This window comes from Hordeum vulgare, chromosome 5H (genome assembly GCF_904849725.1).
Source record: "Hordeum vulgare subsp. vulgare chromosome 5H, MorexV3_pseudomolecules_assembly, whole genome shotgun sequence".
Lineage (NCBI taxonomy): Eukaryota > Viridiplantae > Streptophyta > Magnoliopsida > Poales > Poaceae > Hordeum > Hordeum vulgare.
Genome location: NC_058522.1, coordinates 479220711 through 479240469, shown reverse-complemented (window position 1 = coordinate 479240469; position 19759 = coordinate 479220711). Strand labels below are relative to the sequence as shown.

Here is a 19759-nt window from a genome sequence, read left to right as displayed (position 1 = left end):
AAACTAGCATGACAGAAATTCCCGTGTGTCCGGGAGCGTTTTCCCTCCTATAAGACTTTGTTCAGGCTTGTCCCTTGCTACAAAAGGTATTGGGCCACTTGCTGCACCGTTGCTACTACTTGTTACTTGTTACTTTTTGCTTGCTACGTTTCACCTCGCTACACAATCACTTGTTACCGCTACTTTCAGTGCTTGCAGTTAGTACCTTGCTGAAATCCGTTTATCAGAGCCTTCTGCTCCTCGTTGGGTTCGACACTCTTACTTATCGAAAGGACTATGATTGATCCCCTATACTTGTGGGTCATCATCTACCTTGCTGCACCTTTGCTAGTATTGTTACTCGTCACTTGTTATGAATTATCTTGCTACAAAGTATCTATCACTGTTGCTTACAGCACTTGTAGGGAATTCCTTGCTAAAAACTGCTTGTCATTTCCTTCTCCTCCTCGTTGGGTTCGACACTCTTACTTATCGAAAGGACTACCATTGATCCCTATACTTGTGGGTCATCACACTTCCACAACAACACATGCGGGACTATCTTGATTCTATCGTAAATTCGTTACGGATGTACATCGGTGACACAACTCGAGCCCTACTATGACAAACATGTATCATCATTGAAGTGTTTTTGTAGTGGCGGGGACCTTCTCCCCATAATCACCGTTTGTTAACTGGAGTGGGAAATAGCGGTGGTGGCATATGTGATATGGAGATGTCATGTGTATGCACGTATTTGTATCGTCTCCGTCCACAAATAGAATATGCATAGTGATTTAGGAATACGATATATCATTATGTTTACGCACCACTATAGATGCACACTAGAGGAAATCTAGACTCCCTTATAACGCCTTAATCCTATTGGTTTCGACACCCTACTTTATGTTGCCTGTTATTAAATTTTATTTTACTAGTTTACCTATAAGTTCATTACACCGATTCCAACATATCAACACTGCTTTGTATTTTTTTAGAACCTACTCGCATAGCTATTTAAACCCTTCAAGAGACAAAAGATTGATTCGTGCATGCGTTCCATGTGGGATCGATACTCTTACTTTGAAAAGGCTACAACTAAACCTTGTGCACTTGCACGACATCAAAAAATACCCTAAACAATATATATATACATCATGGCGGAGGTTGTCCCCACTTTCTCCTTGTCACTCTTATGAGTCTAGAAGATATGTGAAAAGGGTGAAGAAAACTAAGAAGCACATTAATGCGACAACGTAACGTATGAAGAACAATAATTGCAAAAGGCGTTTCATGCCTAACATAAGAATATCATAATTGTTGATGAAACCCCTTCTATGCAATATACTAGACATTACATTCATGACCGCCTTTTGCGGAAACGATAGGTATCAAACTATGTCGAAGTTTAGAAGAAATTGAAGCAACAAGTTGAAACTGACACAGGTACCATTGAACACGGTTGGTTGTATCCGGTTGACCAAGACTAGCAACTCTTTGGCTAGTTTTTGTATGGATGGAATACAATACTCATTTGATTGCGATTTAATGATATTTTATTAAATAATTTCTTCATACAATTAATTGTTTCCTCCGCAACCATGTGGCAGTTCTCCTATAAATACAACACCCCCGGTTCTTCCTGCTCCACACTGCAATTCGAGACACAACCATATAGTCGACCTTACTCCTCACCATCGCAACCTTGTCACATCTCGGTAGGTCATATTTTTTAGAAAAATATTGTAGGTCCTTGCTCCATCTTCTTCCTAACCATGACACCGCTCATGTCCATTTAGTTTGTGAATTGGTGCCACCACTAGTTTGGTGATTGCTTTGTTCAGAACTTAATGAACTATGAATTATGTTCATGCTCGTCATGTTTATTCTCATTGTTGATTTACATATCGCTTAAAAACATAAAAAGTGTACTTAAGAATCTAATAATTATAATGTTTACAAGATGAATTCAATATATGTTCATAGACCTGAATTTGGTCAATCCATTTTGAAATGTTTAGGATTTTGTCATACTTTTTAAAAGCCATATGATGTAGTCATTTTTTTTCAAAACACATGGATCTTGTCAAAATTGTATGAGGAAAACAAATCCAATCTAATCCACATCTAGATCTAGCCAAATCCTTTTAAAACAGTTGCATATGAAAAAACTTTGGAACATGGTAATTTATTCAAAACTTTTCCAAATCAATGTATACCGTCTCAATGTTTTTAGAGGCGTGTGAATTTGGTCAAATCCTTTGTTAAATAATCTTGCTAAAACATAATATCATTTTTCCAATAACAACCTAATTCTGGTCACAAACTTTTTAGGACGATTGTATCTAGTCAAATCCCATTAAAATAGTTAAACTAGTCAAATTTCTTTGGAAACATATTGATTTATTGACTTCCTTCCACATACATACAAACATGGAAAATCAAGGAAAAGGAATCAAATACATGTTTGATTCATATATAACAATCTTGATCATCGTTTGATGTACTAACTCGTTTCCTCAAATAATTAATCGTTCTCTCCATTATCATGCATTTCAGATCTTGTATTAATACATCACTGTCGGTGCGTTTGCTCCACACTTCCATTCTGGACACAACCACCCTATCAAACTATCTCCTCACCATTGCAACCTTGTCACCACTTGGTATGCCCTTTCTCCATCTTGTTCCCAACCATGCCACTGTTTATTTCCATGTAGTTCATTGATTGGTGCACCCACTTTTTTGGCGACTACATTCTTTAGATCCGGTTGAACCATGAGTGATGTTTACACTTATATTGTTTTCTAGTTGTATTATTATGATTGGTGATCACTATATAACAACTAACCATAAAAATATAGTTAACAATTCTCTTAATTATTAGATTTACACGGCGAACTAAATATATGTGATAAATGTGAATTTTCATATGAATGAATCAAATAATTGAAAACATATGGATCCATTTTAGCTGTATTGAAATGTTTGCATGTGTCCATACTCTTTCTAGAACATGCTACATCGTCGAATTGTTTACGAAATACATAAATCTGGTCAAATCATTTTGAGGACAAGAATCTTCTCAAATCCTTCATCTATATCTGGTCCCTTTTTAAACCACAAGTTTTTAACATGATAAACTAGCAAAATATAATGATTTTAGATAATATATCTGGTAAACTTCTTTTGAAAATATATGGATCTAGTAAAAAACTTTTTTTAAATATGACAAATCATAATCTTTTGGTAAACATTTGAATATAGCGAAATTTCTTTGAAAGCATGTTAATCTTGTCAAAACCCATTGAAAACATTTGATTCTAGCGAGATATTTTCAAGTATATTTGGATCAAGTCAAATTCCACTAAAATAATCATGGGGAAATCCGTTGGAAGCATATTGAATGTATGGATTCTTTCCATATACTTACAAACATGGTGAAATCCATTTGTTAACATATTAGTGTGGTATTTTTTGTGAAATACATGTTAGTCTGTTCAAAGAAATGCATGCTAGCTAATTTATGGCTTTGATAACCGAAATATAAATTCTAGCAAATGATTGGTTGTATCTAATTTACAAGGACAAGCAACTCTCCAGCTCAGTTTTGGATGTATGTAATAGAATAGTCATTTGATTCATATTCAATTATGTTGGTCACCGTGCATTGTCTTAACTTGTTATCTCGTATGATTACTAGCTTAGTCCATTATCACCTGTTTTTTCCAAGCCCCAATTCTTCCCACTAGACCCAATCATTCGAGATACAACCATCCCGCGGACTTACCGTTTCGTCATCACAACATTGTCACATCTTGGTGTGTCCTTGTTCCATCTTCTTCCCAATCATGTAGCTCTTCACGCCTAGGTAGTTTAGTGATGAGATGGCCATTTGTTTAGTGATTAATTTGATTAGATTCGAATGAGCCATGACTGGCATATATGTTTGTGTTGTTTCCTTGTCGTAAATGTTTTACTGTTCATTTATGTATCAATCATCAAGGGTATATAGTTCAACTCTTTTGCATAGTTATCATATTTACACAATGGTGTTTACCTTGAGTGTGGTGCTAAATCATAATAATTTATTCTTACTATTTTTAAAAGTATTGTCAAGAATATTGCACATAGATGACAATATAGATTGACACCTGACATGATCTAAATAATTGATGTATATGTGATAGGTGTTATTTTTTTTTTTGCGTAAATTGGTCAAATATTTTTTTTAAACATATGGATCTAGTGTAGTCGCTTTGACATGTTATGGATATTATCATACTTAAAAAAATCATACGATGTGGCCAAAGTGTTTACAAAACACATGGATCTAGTCAATCCCATTTTAGAACAAGGATCTTGTCAAATCCTTCTTCTCGATCTGGCCAAATTGTTTTAAAATGTCTGCATGTGGGAAAAAGATCCATTGAAAACAATATAATTTTGTCAAAACCTTTCAAAAGTATAGATATGGTCAAATTCTTTTGAAAACGTTCGAATATGATCAAATCCTTTTCAGGATATAAGAATATAGTCAAGTCGTACATATTTTGAGAATCAACAACATATAGTAAAATTCCTTTGAAACATGTTAATCCTGTCAAAACGTGTAAAAAATCCAATTATGTTTGGATATGTTTTTAAGACAATTGCTTCTGGTCAAATCTCATTAAAACAATTAAATTAATTGAAATCTTTAAAAAACGTGTTCATGTGGTGCTAACATATGAACTTGGTCAAGTTTTTTGAAACACAAGGCGGTCTGGTCAAAGCAATGCATGCCATAGCTATTTTTATTTTTATTTTTTTTGCTTTGCTAGCCAGTTGGCATGTGGTGGTAGGGAGGGGAACGGCTTTGGGTTAGGTCCATGTGCACAGTGAAAAAACAGACAACAGCAAAAGAGAAGAAAAAAAATGCACACACAGACACAGAGGGTGGATAAAGCCAAAAGCAGAGGAGGTCACAAAGTAAATATAATAAGTGCCCAGCCCTGGAGTCAAATAATGTAGACCCTTACCAATGCCGCCCTGACGCGCCTCACTTACCTGCCCGTTTTTAATCCCCCACACATCAAATTTAATCCCTTTTTCTTTTCCCAAAAGATTACGTGAGGGCGGGGGAGTTTAGAAAGAAAAGCAAAAGAAGACCAAGAAGAAGAAGAAGAAAAAAGAAACGAAATTGGGAGGAGCGCTCGTGAGGAGGGCAAACAAATTACGTAGGAGATAAGCGAAATCCCCAAATTTCTCCCCCTCCCTCTCCCCCTCTCCTCCCGTTTGAGAGAGCGCCCCCCGAGCTCCGTCTTCCCCGCGCGCAGTGCGAGTGCGCAGCCGACGCCGGGAGCTCGGCTTCGTCGTTCCCTGCTTTCTTGTTTCCTGATTTATCTTTCTTTGTCTTTTTTTGTCCGTATTTTCCCGGTATTATCCCGATTCGCGGTGATTTCTTGGTGATTTTGCCGCGTCCTCGCTCCGGCGGGGGATCTGTGATTTCTGCGCTCTGGTTTCCCGAATCCTCCCGCCGGGGCTTGGATTACCAACCACTCCGCATTATTTTTCCATTTCGTCCCGGCTTTCTTTTCATTTTCCCTCATTTTTCCCGTCATTTGCGGCCTCGTCCCACTCGTCCCGAGACACCGAGAGCTCTGTTCGTCGGCAAAGATTTCGAGCTCTGTGCGGCGTGGGGTTTATGGTTTTCTTATAGCCGCTGAGCTTGCTTGTTCTGGGTAGCAGTCTTTTTGAGGAATGATGGAGGTGAGGGCGTCGCCGGAGCAGCAGGGGGGGATGGCCGGGAGGGAGCCGTTCGGGCTGCCCAACAGCCCGCCCACACCGCAGTCCTCCGGCCCCGTGCCGAGCATGCGCATGACCTACGGCGAGGACGGCAACGCCTACTTCCTTAAGCCGGGCTCAGCTCCGCCGCCGGCGGAGGCCTACCAGCCAGTGGGAGGCGCTGGGCTCGACATGCCCGTCGGCCCCGACGCGGCTGCTGGTCGGGGCAATGGCGGGCCGCCGTTCGAGCTCAACATGGAGGAGGAGGCCGCCAAGAAGCGCGGCCGCGCAATGAAGTTCGGCGACGACGGCTCCACGTCGCTGGCATTGGTGCCTGTGCCGGTGCCCGGGGAGCCGACGGCGGTGGCGCCCGGTGATTTTTCGCAGCCTGCCGCCAAACCGGCGGCCGGCGGCGTGCTGGCGGTGCCGCCGGTCGGGATGAAGAAGCGGGGTCGCCCAAAGGGCTCCACCAACAAGGTGAAGAAGCAGGACAAGGTCATGTCTGCGCTTGCTTTCATTGGTAAATCTCTCTCTAACCTTCTCCATTTTTCCTGTTATTACGGTTTAATTACTTTTATTATGAAGCAATTAGAGGAAATATTTACCTGCTCTTTATTTAATTGAAACTATATGTTTAGAAATTCGAAATTTACTGCCTAGCCTCCCTGTGGGCATACTGATTAGCTTTGACTAGATCTGGGGCGTTGTACTGCGTGCAGACTGCAGGTGGAAATTACTGCTGTACCCTTCTGGCCTTTCAAACTGTAGCCTATTTACTGTAAATGTCGTACAGGCCTGCTTAATTGAATAATTGCAGTGATTTTTGAAATAATGCATAGTTAAGGATCACTATTGCCTGACATTTTCATCATCCAGCTGAAATTTAACTTTTAAACTGAAGCCTTACATGTCTGTTTGACTGAAGTTTAAAATGTGTCGCCGTGCTTCTTTTGAGATCTATAACAGGTGTTTGATCATGTTCCTGGTGAAATTGTATTTTTGCAGGGTCTGCAGGAGCTGGTTTTACTCCACATGTAATTGCTGTTCAAGCTGGAGAGGTAAAGATTCCTCCTCAATCCCATATTTACATTTGAGCAGCGTCTCTTATATTATTATAAAGATCACGCAATTCTCCTGGAAAATTAACTTGAGTGCTGCATTGCAGGATGTAGCTGCAAAGATATTGTCATTTGCGCAGAACGGAGTTCGTGCCGTTGTTGTTCTTTCAGCAAATGGTGCCATTTCAAACGTGACCCTTCGGCAATCTGCCACTTCAGGTGGGACGGTCACATATGAGGTATGCACTTCTAATTCGAGATAATACATCTTCACTTCGATGAAATGGAATTTGCCAACATACAAGAGTTCGAAAAAAAGGAAGACTGGTCAAAAACTGAAAATAGTAGTTATGTTGAAATCATACCGCAGGTTTGTAAGTGATGGTTCTTCCTGCTTTCTGCCACAGGGCCGATTTGAGATACTGTCACTGTCCGGATCGTTCACCGTGCAAGACACTGGAGGCCATCGGAGCCGAACCGGTGGGCTGAGTGTTTCACTCGCAAGTCCTGATGGCCGCGTCTTGGGTGGCGGAATTGCTGGACTTCTGATTGCCTGCACACCTATACAGGTCTCTTCTTTCACACCAACCTCAAATCTCAGTACATCATATATATGCAGTCATAGTTTCATACATCTAGCATTACTTATGTAACTTTGTACATTACATTTTGCTAATACAGCCAGAAGTAAAATTCTTTGCATATTTTCGTTCCCGCGTATTGGCATTCTTCAAATTGTTTATGGTTTCGGTGTACTAGCATTCTTCAGTTTCTTTACTGATTCATACGAAGAACATTGTCTGTCTCCTGGGTTTTGGTTTATGATGTTTACGAAAAGGACATGCCTCTCTGACCGATATTCGGTGCATACTGCTGGAACTTGAATGCTGCCTCATGATTTTATTCCTCACTAGCCAGACTGCTATTTACAGTTACTTCCCTAGACTTTCCACATCATTAGCATCCACCTATTAGATTAGTTCTCTATTAGCTAGTAAAATTATTTGCGTATTTTTATTTCAGTGCAATAGCATTCTTCAGATTATTTTACTGCAGCAATCGTTTGATACATGTGGAACTTTGTGCCTCACAATTGCCATCCTTTTCTAACCCAAAGTAAAAATACTTTTCAGTATATTAGCAGCATTCTTCAGTTTCTTCTCTGCTTCATACTGATAATAGTAGCACAATCTTCTGTCTCCTAGATTTTGGTTTCATGATGTTTTCGAAAAGGAAATGCCTCTCTGACTGTAATTCTTTGGACACTGTTGTAGCTTCATGATTTTATTTCTCACTAGCCAGACTGCTATGTACACTTACTTTTCCACTTGCTAGATCAGTACTCTATTAGCAAGTCATTAGTTCATTACACACTAGAGAAATGACTAACCAGTAGTACTATCCTTGTACCCACAGGTTGTGGTGGGAACCTTCAACACCGTCGCCGAGAAGAAGAAGGCGCCGAAGCACCAAGCTGCTGCTGCACATGAACCCGCATCCGCGCCACCGAAGATGACGCCGAGCTTCGTGCCCGCGCCGATCTCCGTGCCGCTCGCGCCTGCCCCTATCAGCGTCGGGATGGCCCAGAACAGCCCACCGTCCAGGGGCACGCTGAGCGAGTCCTCCGGGAGCCCGATGAACCAGGGCGTCCCGGCGGCGGCCACCCCCAGCAACAGCGGCCTGTCCAGCATGCCCTGGAAGTGAGGCTCCCTGCCTGCTGCATGCCATCGTCAGTGACCAGCTTGACGTAGAACTCTCAAGGAGAAGAAAAACAAAACCTGAACTAGATGTCACCGTTGTCTTAGCGTAATTTCCTGGTCCAGACTGTTTATTTAGGCGTTGAACTGTTTAATGTTGTCGTCGTGGATTGTTGTTAGTCCGGATGTCGTGAACCGGGAGTCGGATTATTGTCGTGTCTTGTCGTCGAGTTTAACCGGTGGTTATGATAAATTTATGAACCTTTTGACGTTTGGTGTTCCCTGCTGTGTGCATGTCAGTGATGCTGATCGTTGTCCATCTTCTCTTAGGTTTTTTGTTTTGCAAGTTTTCCTGTGGTATTGCTAATCTTTCAGCTGCTGCGACGACGATGGTTATCTTTTTTTTTTTCTGCAAACTTTTTTGTGGTATTGCTAATCTTTTTTCTGCTGTGATGATTATATTTTTTCTCTTTGGAATTTTTTTTTTTTTTTTTTTGCAATTTTTTTGCTTTGCTGCTAGCTACTACTAAACTTTCTGCTGGTGGTAGTTACTTGTGAGTACGTCTTCACTCTTCTGGTGAGGTGGCATGGAATACGTCTTCTGGAGGAGAAGGCGGATCAGAGATCAAAGGAGGCGTCCGGATGCTGGGTCGGCTCGCTGCTGCTGGGTCCCGCTTCTTCTCTTCCACACAGCGCAGGCGCTACAGCCCAAATTAGAAGACGGCCAAGAGAAGACACCATCGGCGCACGAGACTTGCGGCGCCCACCAACCTCGCCACGCCGGAACCCTAGCCCGCCAGGCAGCCAGCCCGCCGGCCGCCCATGGTTATCGCCGGAGGGCGGCGCCAGTAGAGGGCGGCGAGAGGAGGAGGAGAGCGGAACCCGCGCGGTGTAGATTAGGACTTCGGAGGAGGGGGGCGAGATGTCTGTGCGGATCAAGGCGGTGGTGGACAGGTTCGTGAAGGAGCTGCAGGAGGCGCTGGACGCGGACATCCAGGACCGCATCATGAAGGAGCGGGAGATGCAGAGCTACATCCAGGAGCGCGAGCGCGAGGTCGCCGAGAGGGAGGCCGCATGGAAGGCCGAGCTCTCCCGCCGCGAGGTAGAAATCCAGCCCCCCCTACTCTCCGTCTCCTTTCCCGCCGTTCCGATTCATCTCCGTGCATATTCCCTGGTGGCTGGTGCTGAATCAATTGGTGGTGGTGTCGACGGCACGATGCCTTGGGAAGTTGGGAGTAGTTCAGATATCGTGTTGCTGAATGCTGGTGCATTTCAGATTTATCAGTGATATCGTATATAGTGGGTCGATCTCCAGAAGGAATTCTGAAGTTTGAGTGACGTGGTTGGATTTGGTACAAGGTGTTTGTTATGTTAGGTGTTGTTTAGTCGGTAATCGCTTGGGGAGCAAATTACCCATCTAATGTTATTGTGAACATCTTTAAGGCCTGAGGTGTAGGCGCACTGGTTATGGTAGTCAGTGACTGGATATAAACTAGTCAGCTTCTTGTACAGGCATGAAGATTGTTGGTGATAATACAGCAGTGATGTGAGTGGGACTACTACTGCTCCTATCATAGTTCTCCATTCTAAGTAATGGAAGGGGTGATGTCTACTGGTTACAGTATTCAGTGATTAGATATGATCTAGCCAGATTCTTGCACATGAGGTCAGAGGTTCAGCCGCACTGGTTACAATATTCACTGATTAGATATGAGCTAGCCAGGTTGTTGCATATGGATGAAAATTGGTGCTATGATTTCCATAATATACATTAGTGATGTGAGTGGGACTACTCCTGCTCGTGTCATAGTTTTTAGTTCTAAGAAATGCAAAGGGGGATTTTATCTTGTTCCCAAAAAAAGTCATGTTTTATATTGCTAAGATGATAGATCCTTAGTGCTGTGGTGCAAATGTCAAATTGTAAGCCTATGCATTACCTTAATATAGGAGTTGAACCGCGCTTTAATTTATTATTAGTATTCTCACAACTATGTTGTTGTGAGAGAACAGTAAATTTCTTGAAGCCTGTGGCTCAGTTCATATTTGGGATTCCTTCTGACCGAAGTGCTCTTATCTGCTTTCTTGCACGACTAGCACTAGGCCACCAGCCAACGATATATGCCTCTCCTGTTGATTCACTGCTGAAGTTTTTTCCTCTTTGTGGGAAATTGACTACTAAAGTTGAATGCACCCTTGTTTTCCTACATGTTTTTCACTGGTGTTGCTAATGTTGTCATGTATCAGCATGTTGTGCTTGTGTCTATGGATTCCGATCTGGCCAGCAACTCATAGAAATACTGAATAGTATTTGTAGAATGCAAGCATATGTTGGGCTGTTGTGGTGTCAGAAAGATGTGGTGGTGTCTTGTCATATTCTGAGCACTATCCGGTTAATTGATTAAAAAGCCATGGCTTATGTGGTCAGTATACACGATTTTAGAGTATCTTGTGCATCTTAAAAAAAATTACGGATGTCCAACATTGCACAAAAAATGTCCAGGGAGAATGCGAATTCATTAATAGTTATCTTTCTGACTGCAACAAGGTTTCTAATAGAGAAACTGTTGTGCTTTATTATTTATGCTGTCTAGTTCATTTTGAATGATTTTTGGCTTGATATTAGGGTAGTGAGCCCTGTCACGGTGATTATATTTTGTCATATTAGGAGCAAGATGAGTTAAGTGCACATTTGTTCTCTCAGACATTTATTTGAACTGTGTTAGAACCAGACATAAACAGGACCTTCTTATAATCTTTAAACAGAATTTTCGACAGACGAAAAGTGAAGAGTTCCTGATCGATAACTGTAAACGTATCCATTCCTTCCCAAATGAAACGATAACACCAGCAGCGTCTTCTCATCATTGCTTGATTGACAGACTACTCATCTTTGACAGGCTGAGATCGCTCGGCAAGAGGCGAGGCTGAAGATGGAGAAGGAGAACCTGGAGAAGGAAAAAAGCGTCCTCATGGGAACCGCCTCCAACCAAGACAACCAGGACGGAGCCCTCGAGATCACCGTGAGCGGCGAGAAGTACAGGTGCCTTCGTTTCTCCAAGGCGAAGAAGTGACGGACGAACGAGGCGCCGTGGAGACAGCCGTGTACTGAACTAGGGGTAGATCTGTGTACCAAATCAGCAACGTTGGGCTTGATTCCGATTCAAATTGAATTCTTTCTGTACAGGGAATTCTGAAATGGGGGTAATAAAATGCATAGCTAGCCAAAGATTTTCGTTATGTGCCTTATGGATGGTGTGCAAGTGCAACTGCTGCAAATGTGACTGAGCTGATGGAAGAAGCTCGCCTGTCAGTTGTCATTGTCTTGTCTGGTACCACCATACCAGGCCCAGATATGCTATGCTAGCAAGTCGTTAACCACTAGACCAGCTCAGTGCTGGCGGTACGAATGTTCCAGTATTAATTCTCCAATATTTCTCCTTGCTTTCTTCTATGCCATCCCTCAGAAAAAAAAAATCTTCTAGGCCAGCATTGGCATATCAGGTTGTGTCGGTGTTCCAGCTAATTGGGCGCTAAGAAACTGTCAGCGGCCATGACAGCCTCCTGATATTCCTGCCAACTTATATAGTAGTATCATCTTAATAATGAATTAACTATAAGCTCCCCGTTCTTAACAGCTACGGAAACTGGCAAATCTTCTGGGCTACTCCTGGAAATTTGCTTGCAAACAAAGCGTAGTGCAGCACATTGCTCGGTTTAGTCCACCGAATGTGACCAACAGCCTGTGTTCCACAGCACTTTATGCCACTTTGTTTATTTATACAAAGTTACAAACGCACACGCGTCTTGAGATAGTAGTACCAAAAAAATCCAGCTTGGGGAACAGCCGTTTGTTTACTGTTTAGCCTTGGAGCGCCATCAACGGCTGGCCCATTTGGCAGCTGGGCAGGGGAGCGGAGAAACGGTCGTCGTCCTCCGGGCCCCGCGGCCCAGCTCGGCCGAACGCGCCATGGAAACGCTCTCGAACGACACCCCCCCGACGGAAACGCGCGTCCGTCCTCCTCCTCCGTCACCATTGGCGCCACGCCTATAAAACCGCCCGCGACCGCGAGTCCAACCTACCTACAGCGTTGCCGCCACCGCGTACTGTCATCCGTCGCACGAGCCGCGGAGAGGAAGGCTTCCTGTCGGTCGGTCGGTTGTGAGCTTGTGATGGGCGCCACGTCGTACGAGAGGCTGTCGAGCCCCGCCGCCGGGAGCGGGCGCCGCGGCGGCGGAGGGGGGGCGTGGGCGGCGCTGATGCGCGGGCTGGCGCGGCTGTGCGCCGCGCGGCGCGGGCGGTGGGCGCCGGCGAGGGGCATGCTGGTGCGGGCGCGGGGGAGGACTAGGAGCTGGCGCGGCAGGAGGGTGGCGGCCGGGTGCGGGTACGACTCCGAGGGCTACGCGCGCAACTTCGACGACGGGCTGTGGAAGGCGGAGGAGGGCGCGCCGTGGAGAGCCGCCGGGCCGGCCATCGGCGCCTGCAGGCTCGCGCGCGCCGCCGTGTCCTCCGTCCAGTGATTCATTCTTTCGGCGTTCTTGTGATCGCCCTGTTCGTTGTGAGGTAGCCATTGGTTGGTTTTTTTTCAGGATTTGATTGTCGTATAGTTGGATTAGTTGTAGGACAGTTTTGTCTGTATAGTTTGTAAAATCAGGCACACAGAAATAAATAAGTCTCGGTGTACATGGCCAAGTTTCAAGTTTTTTGAGTTCGTTTGGAATAGTGGTATACAGGAGAAAAAAATGATAGACATAACGAATGTTTGGCGCAGATTATGATATGGCACGAACAGTAAGCTGTCTCAAAACCTGTCAATAAAAAAATTGAAAGTTAGAAAATATACCAACTCATTACCTCCTTACAGAATAGACTCGAATAGCACTATTTCTATGATCAATGGTTTAGAAAAAACTAGTTGCGGTTTATTTTTTGCGAGTGTGAGAAAAAAAGAATAGTATGAAAGATAATGATGTAGAGTCAAAACAACCTGACAACGATGAAGAACATAGAGATGAACTAATCCTTTTATCTTCTTTATTTAAACCCAAACTCAAGCATACTTGTTTGGTGGTTTCAGTGTCAAGCCAGATGTTAAATATGCTACAAATAAGTATAATTTTTTGTGACTGGTACTTTCTAGAATGCTAGGGTTTAGGAGCACCTGGAAAGAGAAGGTTCTTAAGAAAACATTTCTGAGCATGCTCTAGAGTTTATTTGTATTCAAGAAACCAAGAAACCAGAATTTTTTTATCCTTGATTAGCTGATATTAGTGGTAGATATACTTTTATTTGTCTTTGGCAATCTTCAAAAGGATCCTCTAGTGGGCTCCTCATGGGTGTCAAAAAGGACTTTTGTTATTGATGCTTTAGATTTGCTTGATAAGAAGCGTGAGCTTGCTCGAGTCTTAACAGCTCACGATGAGCTTGCAAAATCAATTGAATAAAATTCTTCGAGAGGAAGAAATCAAATGGTACAAGCACTCGAAGGAGAGAGATATCAAGGAGGGGGATATCAAAGAAAGAGAGAGATATCAAATGGTACATTATGGTTAAGACTAGTGGGTGGAAGCGCAAGGGTAAAATCTTTCGTTTTGTCCATGTTCAAGAGATCATCCTAGGGGATGATCTTCTGCTCAAATATGCAACTAGTTTCTATAAAGACTTATATGGACATGTAGATTAGTTACCATCTGTATCTTTAAGTATCCCTCTTGATAATGTTTTGTCACTAGAAGACAAGGATGAATTAATTTGCAAATATATCATTGACCATGTTAAGACTGCCTTATTTTTCTGTGAACGCATATGTACAGATGGTGGTAAGTGATGAACACATGTGTGAAGAAGTACAACCCCGCAGGGTTAATGATCTATTCGAATAGCCACGTCCGCGGTTAAGGACTACTTGGGAACTTATACTATTCATAGTGTTGGAATTGGTGAAGCGTCTCAACTCCTATACACAGGAGCCTGCGGTGGTTTATATTGATGGGGCGACCAGGAGATCGCGGGGGTTACAGAGTCGGTTGAGATGGCAACCGAGAGAGAGAGAGAGAGAGAGAGAGAGAGAGAGAGAGAGAGAGAGAGAGAGAGAGAGAGAGAGAGAGAGAGAGAGAGAGAGAGAGAGAGGAGAGAGAGAGAGAGAGAGAGAGAGAGAGAGAGAGAGAGAGAGAGAGAGAGAGAGAGAGAGAGAGAGAGAGAGAGAGAGAGAGAGAGAGAGAGAGAGAGAGAGAGAGAGAGAGAGAGAGAGAGAGAGATTTACAAGGAGGGAGATATAGAGATATAACCAAAAGATAAAGAACATTTATCTACTCCTAGCCTTGCGGTACAAGATAGGTGTTTAACACTCCCCCTTAATGACAACCGGACAAGGTTGAGATTACGCCTAAATTCTTCAAAACTCTTGGTAGGCAATGCCTTTGTGAAGCCCTTTGCAAGTTGATCTTTAGATGTGATAAATCTGATTTCCAATTGTTTGCCCGCAACTTGTTCGCTAACAAAGTGAAAATCAATTTCAGTGTGTTTGGTCCTGGCATGAAAAACTGGTTAGCAGATAAGTATGTAGCTCCAAGATTGTCACACCAAAGACAAGGAGGTTGCACTTGAGGAACTCCAAGTTCTTTCAGCATTGATTGAACCCAAATGACCTCAGTTGTTGCATTTGACAATGACTTGTATTCTGCTCCTGTACTTGACCTGGAGAATGTGGCCTGTTTTTTTGCACACCATGAAATAAAATTAGGACCAAAAAAGATAGCAAGTCCACCAGTGGACCGCCAGTCATCCACACAGCCAACCCAGTCTGCATCAGAGAATGCACTCACAAGAGTAGATGATGACCTGTTAAAGGTGAGACCAACAGTCATTGTATGCTTAACATACCTCAAGATCCGTTTTACTGCTGCCCAATGGACTGTGGTGGGAGCATCAAGAAACTGACACACTTTGTTCATTTCAAAGGAGATGTCAGGTCTGGTAAGAGTCAAGTACTGAAGTCCACAACTTATGCTTCTGTATTTAGTGATGTCCTCATGATGCACGAGTTCTCCTTCTACCAGAGACAAAGATACATAACTGGACAACGGTGTTGGAGAGGGCTTGCAGTCTTGCATGTCAATCCTGCTTAACAAGTCAGTTGCATACTTTCCTTGGGACAAATGAATACCGGTTTTTGTTTTCTGAACTTCAATACCGAAGAAAAAATGAAGATCACCTAGATCTTTGAGAGCAAATTCAGAACTTAAATCCTTAAGCAAAGCTCGTACAACTGCACTAGAGGAGCTAGTGACAATGATATCATCGACATATATAAGAACAAAGATGGTAGTTTGCAACTTATTATAGATAAACATAGATGTATCAGACTTCGATAGAGCAAACCCAAGTTGCATCAATTTTGCACTAAACTTAGAATACCAAGCTTTGGGATCTTGTTTTAGTCCATACAAGGCTTTTTCAATCTTGAAAACATGAAACTGTGCATCCTTCTTTTCAAACCCAGGTGGTTGTTTCATGTAAACCTCCTCTTCGAGAACACCATGAAGGAACGCGTTCAGCACATCTAGCTATCTGAGACTCCATCCGCTGGAAACAACAATGGGCAAGCCAAGGCGAATGGTTGCAGCTTTGACAATAGGGCTAAAGGTGTCCTCATAATCAATGCCATATCGTTGCTTCGAACCTTTTGCTACTGATCATGCTTTATAGCGGTCAATAGTGCCATCATATTTTCTTTTGATTGTGTAGACCCATTTGCAGTCAATCAAATTTTCACCTTATCGTCGGAGAACAAGATGACATGTTCTATTTTTCTGTGATGCCGTGAACTCTTCTTCCATCGTACATCACCAAGAGCTTCACCGACGGACTTGGGTTCCCCACCTGCTGAACATGTGAGACCATACTTAGTTGTGTAATTAATATGATGAATAACTCCCCTTTGAAGGCGTGTATGCGGGAGAGAACTATCAACAACAGGAGAATCGGGAGATGATGTGGCCACACCAGATCCGGGTGCAGCAGAAGACGGGCTAGGAGTTGGTGATCCTGAGGCCGATCGTGTGACACCAGGCGACTGCTGTGCAGGAGAGATGGGTTGGGCCTCATCTGCCGTGTGCGAGCCGGATGGTTGGTGGGCCGTCGTGGCTTCATGTTCCACACCGGCCAAGTCAGGCAGACGCACTCAAGGGCGCAAGAGGCGCTCGCAGGCGCTGATTCCTGAGCGGGCGAGGCACTGGTAGTTGGCGCGCATGTCGGGGGCGGAATAACTCGCGCGTCATGCAAGTTAGGGGCAGACCGTGGGGCAGGTTCGCCCTCAATAGCCGTGCCACCAGGACTGCACATAGAATGTAGTTGTACAACATCGTTGTCCATCAGATTTTCACCATGTTCTGCACCAGAAACAACTGAAATACCATGTTGAGGTACAAAGTTAGTCAAAGATGGATCAAAACAATTATTTGTAACCCCATTATCAATGCCAGAAAGGTGTGATGGAATAAGAAGAACCTCCTTTCTAAGGAGGGCGCCGACATTGGGATGAAGGTGTTGAAAAGGGAATTTTGTATCATCAAAGACTACATCATGGGAGAGATATACACGGCTAGTAGAGACATCAAGACATTTCACACCTTTGTGTTGGGCACTATAACCAAGGAAAACACACTCTTTGGAGAGAAACATGAGCTTACGAGGGTTGTAGGGACAAAGATTCGGCCATCATGCACATCCAAACAGACGAAAAGGGGTGTAATCTGGTTTGATGTGTAGAAGTCATTCAATAGGAGTTTCATTTTGGATGACTTGGCTAGGTAGCAGATTATTGAGATGGACATAAGTAAGAAAAGCTTCATCCCAAAATTTTAATGTCATGGCAGCAGCAACAAGGAGAGCGAGGCCTACTTCGACAATATGTCTATGTTTTCTTTCGACCGAGCCATTTTGTTGGTGAGCATGGGGGCACATCACATGATGAGAAATTCCTAATTGTTGAAAGAAGGAGTTTAGCTTCTCATATTCGCCACCCCAGTCGGACTGAACAACAATGATTTTTTTGTTAAATTTGTGCTCAACAAGAGCTTGGAAATTATGAAATACTTGAAACACACTAGAATGCTTCTTGAGCAAGTAAATCCAAGTGTATTTTCTAAAGTCATCGATAAAACTGACATAGTATGTATGTCTGTCAACAAAGGAGGGGGCAGGACCCCACACATAAGAAAAAATTAGCTGTAAAGGCTTAACAGAAATACTCGTAGAGACTGGATAAGGCAACTGATGACTTTTAGCTCGCTAACAAGAATCACAAATAGTTTCAGGATTTTGCTCACCAACAACTAGCAGTTTATTTTTGCTAAGTATTTGTTGAACAACTGAAAAGGAAGGGTGGCATAAATGCTAATGCCATCTTTCCAAGGAGATCTTAGTGGCACTACAAACTTTTTTATTGAATCTGCTAACTAGAAAAATCAACGGATAGAGCCCATCCACGCATCTACCTCGGTAGAGAATTCTCTCCGTGACCTGATCCTTGACCAAGAAAAAAAAGGTGAAACTCAAGAAAGACATGATTATCAAGGGCAATGCAATGAACGGAGAGCAGATTTTTTTTCAGTGGATGGACAATGTAAAATTTGGTTGATATGAATATCATGATATGGGGTTTTAATAATTGAATTGCCAACATGACTTATACTCATACATGCCTCGTTTGCATTGTGAACCTGTCCATGGCCGTGGTACTGCTCCTGCATGGTGAGCTTGTCAAGCTCATTGGTGATGTGGTGGGAGGCACCGGTTTCCGCATACCAATTTGTGTCTACACCATAGGGGGTGTGGGTTGCTGCAACAACTTTCTTCTTATGTGAGTCCTCATAACGCCAATTGCAATCCTTGGCAATATGGTTAGTTTTTTTTGCAAATTTGACATTTTCCTTTATACTCATCATACCCTTGAAAGGTGTTGCCACCTTCGCCTTGACACACCTGTTGTTGTACAAGGGATGTCGGTTGTCGTTGTTCTTGGAGTGGCCTCCGCGGCCACCACCATTGGTGTTGTTTTAGTTATCGTTGTAGGCACCACCGACGTAGTTGGTGTTGCCGCCGTAGTTGTTGCTGCCAGGGCCCCCGCCACCAGGTTTGGAGCAGCCACCGCCATCGCCACCACAGTAGCCCTAGGAAGCCCCTTGGCCGCGAGGTGCAGCGTTGGCGGAGGATTTGAAGCCACCGCCACCATTGCCATGAAACATCTCCACCCTTTGATCATAGTTGGAGACCATGGATAACAAGAGATCAACAGTGCGAGGTTCGATGCGGCAATCTGGGGCAGGGATGATGGGTTGATATTCCATGTCTAGACCGGCTATGATGAAGGAGATCAGTTCGCCATATGAGAAGGGTTTGCGAGCAGCCGCGAGCTCATCAGAGAGAGATCTCATATGGCCAAAGTAGGTTGCGGATAATTGTTGTCCTTTTTGAGCATTGGTAAGGGCAACACGGATGTTGTTGGTGCGGGCAATGGATTGGGCGGAGAACATGGTGGAGAGGGCAGTCCAGAGTGCATGCGATCTTTCGATCAAAGCAACCTGAACAAGCACCTCCTTGGATAGGTTTCGGAGGATATATTCCACAATTTGTAAATCCTAGATGAGCTAGGGGGCATAGGAATGGTTTGGAACAACCTGGTCCTTGCCATCGGAGGTTTTGGAGATGATGGTTTTCTCTGGTTGAGCGATGGACTCATCAAGATAGCCAAAGAGGTCGGCTCCCATGATCTGGGAGCGGGCTTGAGCTCGCCAGAAGATGGATTTGGTTCTTTTAAGGGGTTCGGAGGTGTTGTAGTGGAGGCCCTAGGAGATGAAGGAGCTGGAGGATGCCATGGTTCTCGGACTCGGCGGTCGAGAGGGATATCAGGCGAGGTGGTGATCGAGGGGATGGATCGTTGGGTGGAGGAAGGGTTTTGGTTGGGTGGATCGCCGGAGGAAGGCAAGGGCTAGATGTGATGGAAGAGGATGGCTCTGTATACCATGTTGGAATTGGTGAAGCGCCTCAACTCCTATACACAACAGTCCGCGGTGGTTTATATTGATGGGGCGATCAGGAGATCGCGGGGTTACACAGTCGGTTGAGATGGCAACCGAGAGAGAGAGATATTTACAAGGAGGGAGAGATAGAGATATAACCAAAAGATAAATAACATCTATCTACTCCTAGCCTTGCGGTACAAGAGAGGTGTTTAACACATAGAAAACTTTAATGGTTAC

General features: G+C 43.7%; 3 protein-coding genes across 4 annotated transcripts; all 3 read left to right on the top strand.

The window, feature by feature from the left end:
• Positions 1–1628: 1628 nt before the first annotated feature.
• LOC123399435 (AT-hook motif nuclear-localized protein 10-like) lies at positions 1629–8769 on the top strand. Of its 2 annotated transcripts, XM_045093843.1 has the most exons (7): positions 1629–1697; positions 2539–2645; positions 5710–6265; positions 6751–6803; positions 6911–7042; positions 7211–7372; positions 8220–8769. In XM_045093843.1, the coding sequence occupies exons 3-7, from the start codon at positions 5722–5724 to the stop codon at positions 8505–8507; spliced, it is 1179 nt and encodes a 392-aa protein (XP_044949778.1). In that variant the 5' UTR covers positions 1629–1697; positions 2539–2645; positions 5710–5721; the 3' UTR covers positions 8508–8769. The 2 variants fall into 2 exon arrangements, with proteins under 2 accessions (XP_044949778.1, XP_044949777.1); XM_045093842.1 differs by lacking the exons at positions 1629–1697; positions 2539–2645 and having other exon boundaries at positions 4959–6265.
• A 390-nt stretch (positions 8770–9159) lies between these two features.
• Positions 9160–11737, top strand: LOC123399433. Its single transcript, XM_045093841.1, has 2 exons — positions 9160–9602; positions 11398–11737. The coding sequence occupies exons 1-2, from the start codon at positions 9423–9425 to the stop codon at positions 11569–11571; spliced, it is 354 nt and encodes a 117-aa protein (XP_044949776.1). The 5' UTR covers positions 9160–9422; the 3' UTR covers positions 11572–11737.
• Positions 11738–12240: 503 nt separating this feature from the next.
• Positions 12241–13200, top strand: LOC123398468. The gene has a single exon (XM_045092936.1). The coding sequence runs from the start codon at positions 12671–12673 to the stop codon at positions 13016–13018; it is 348 nt and encodes a 115-aa protein (XP_044948871.1). The 5' UTR covers positions 12241–12670; the 3' UTR covers positions 13019–13200.
• The last annotated feature ends 6559 nt before the right edge of the window (positions 13201–19759 follow it).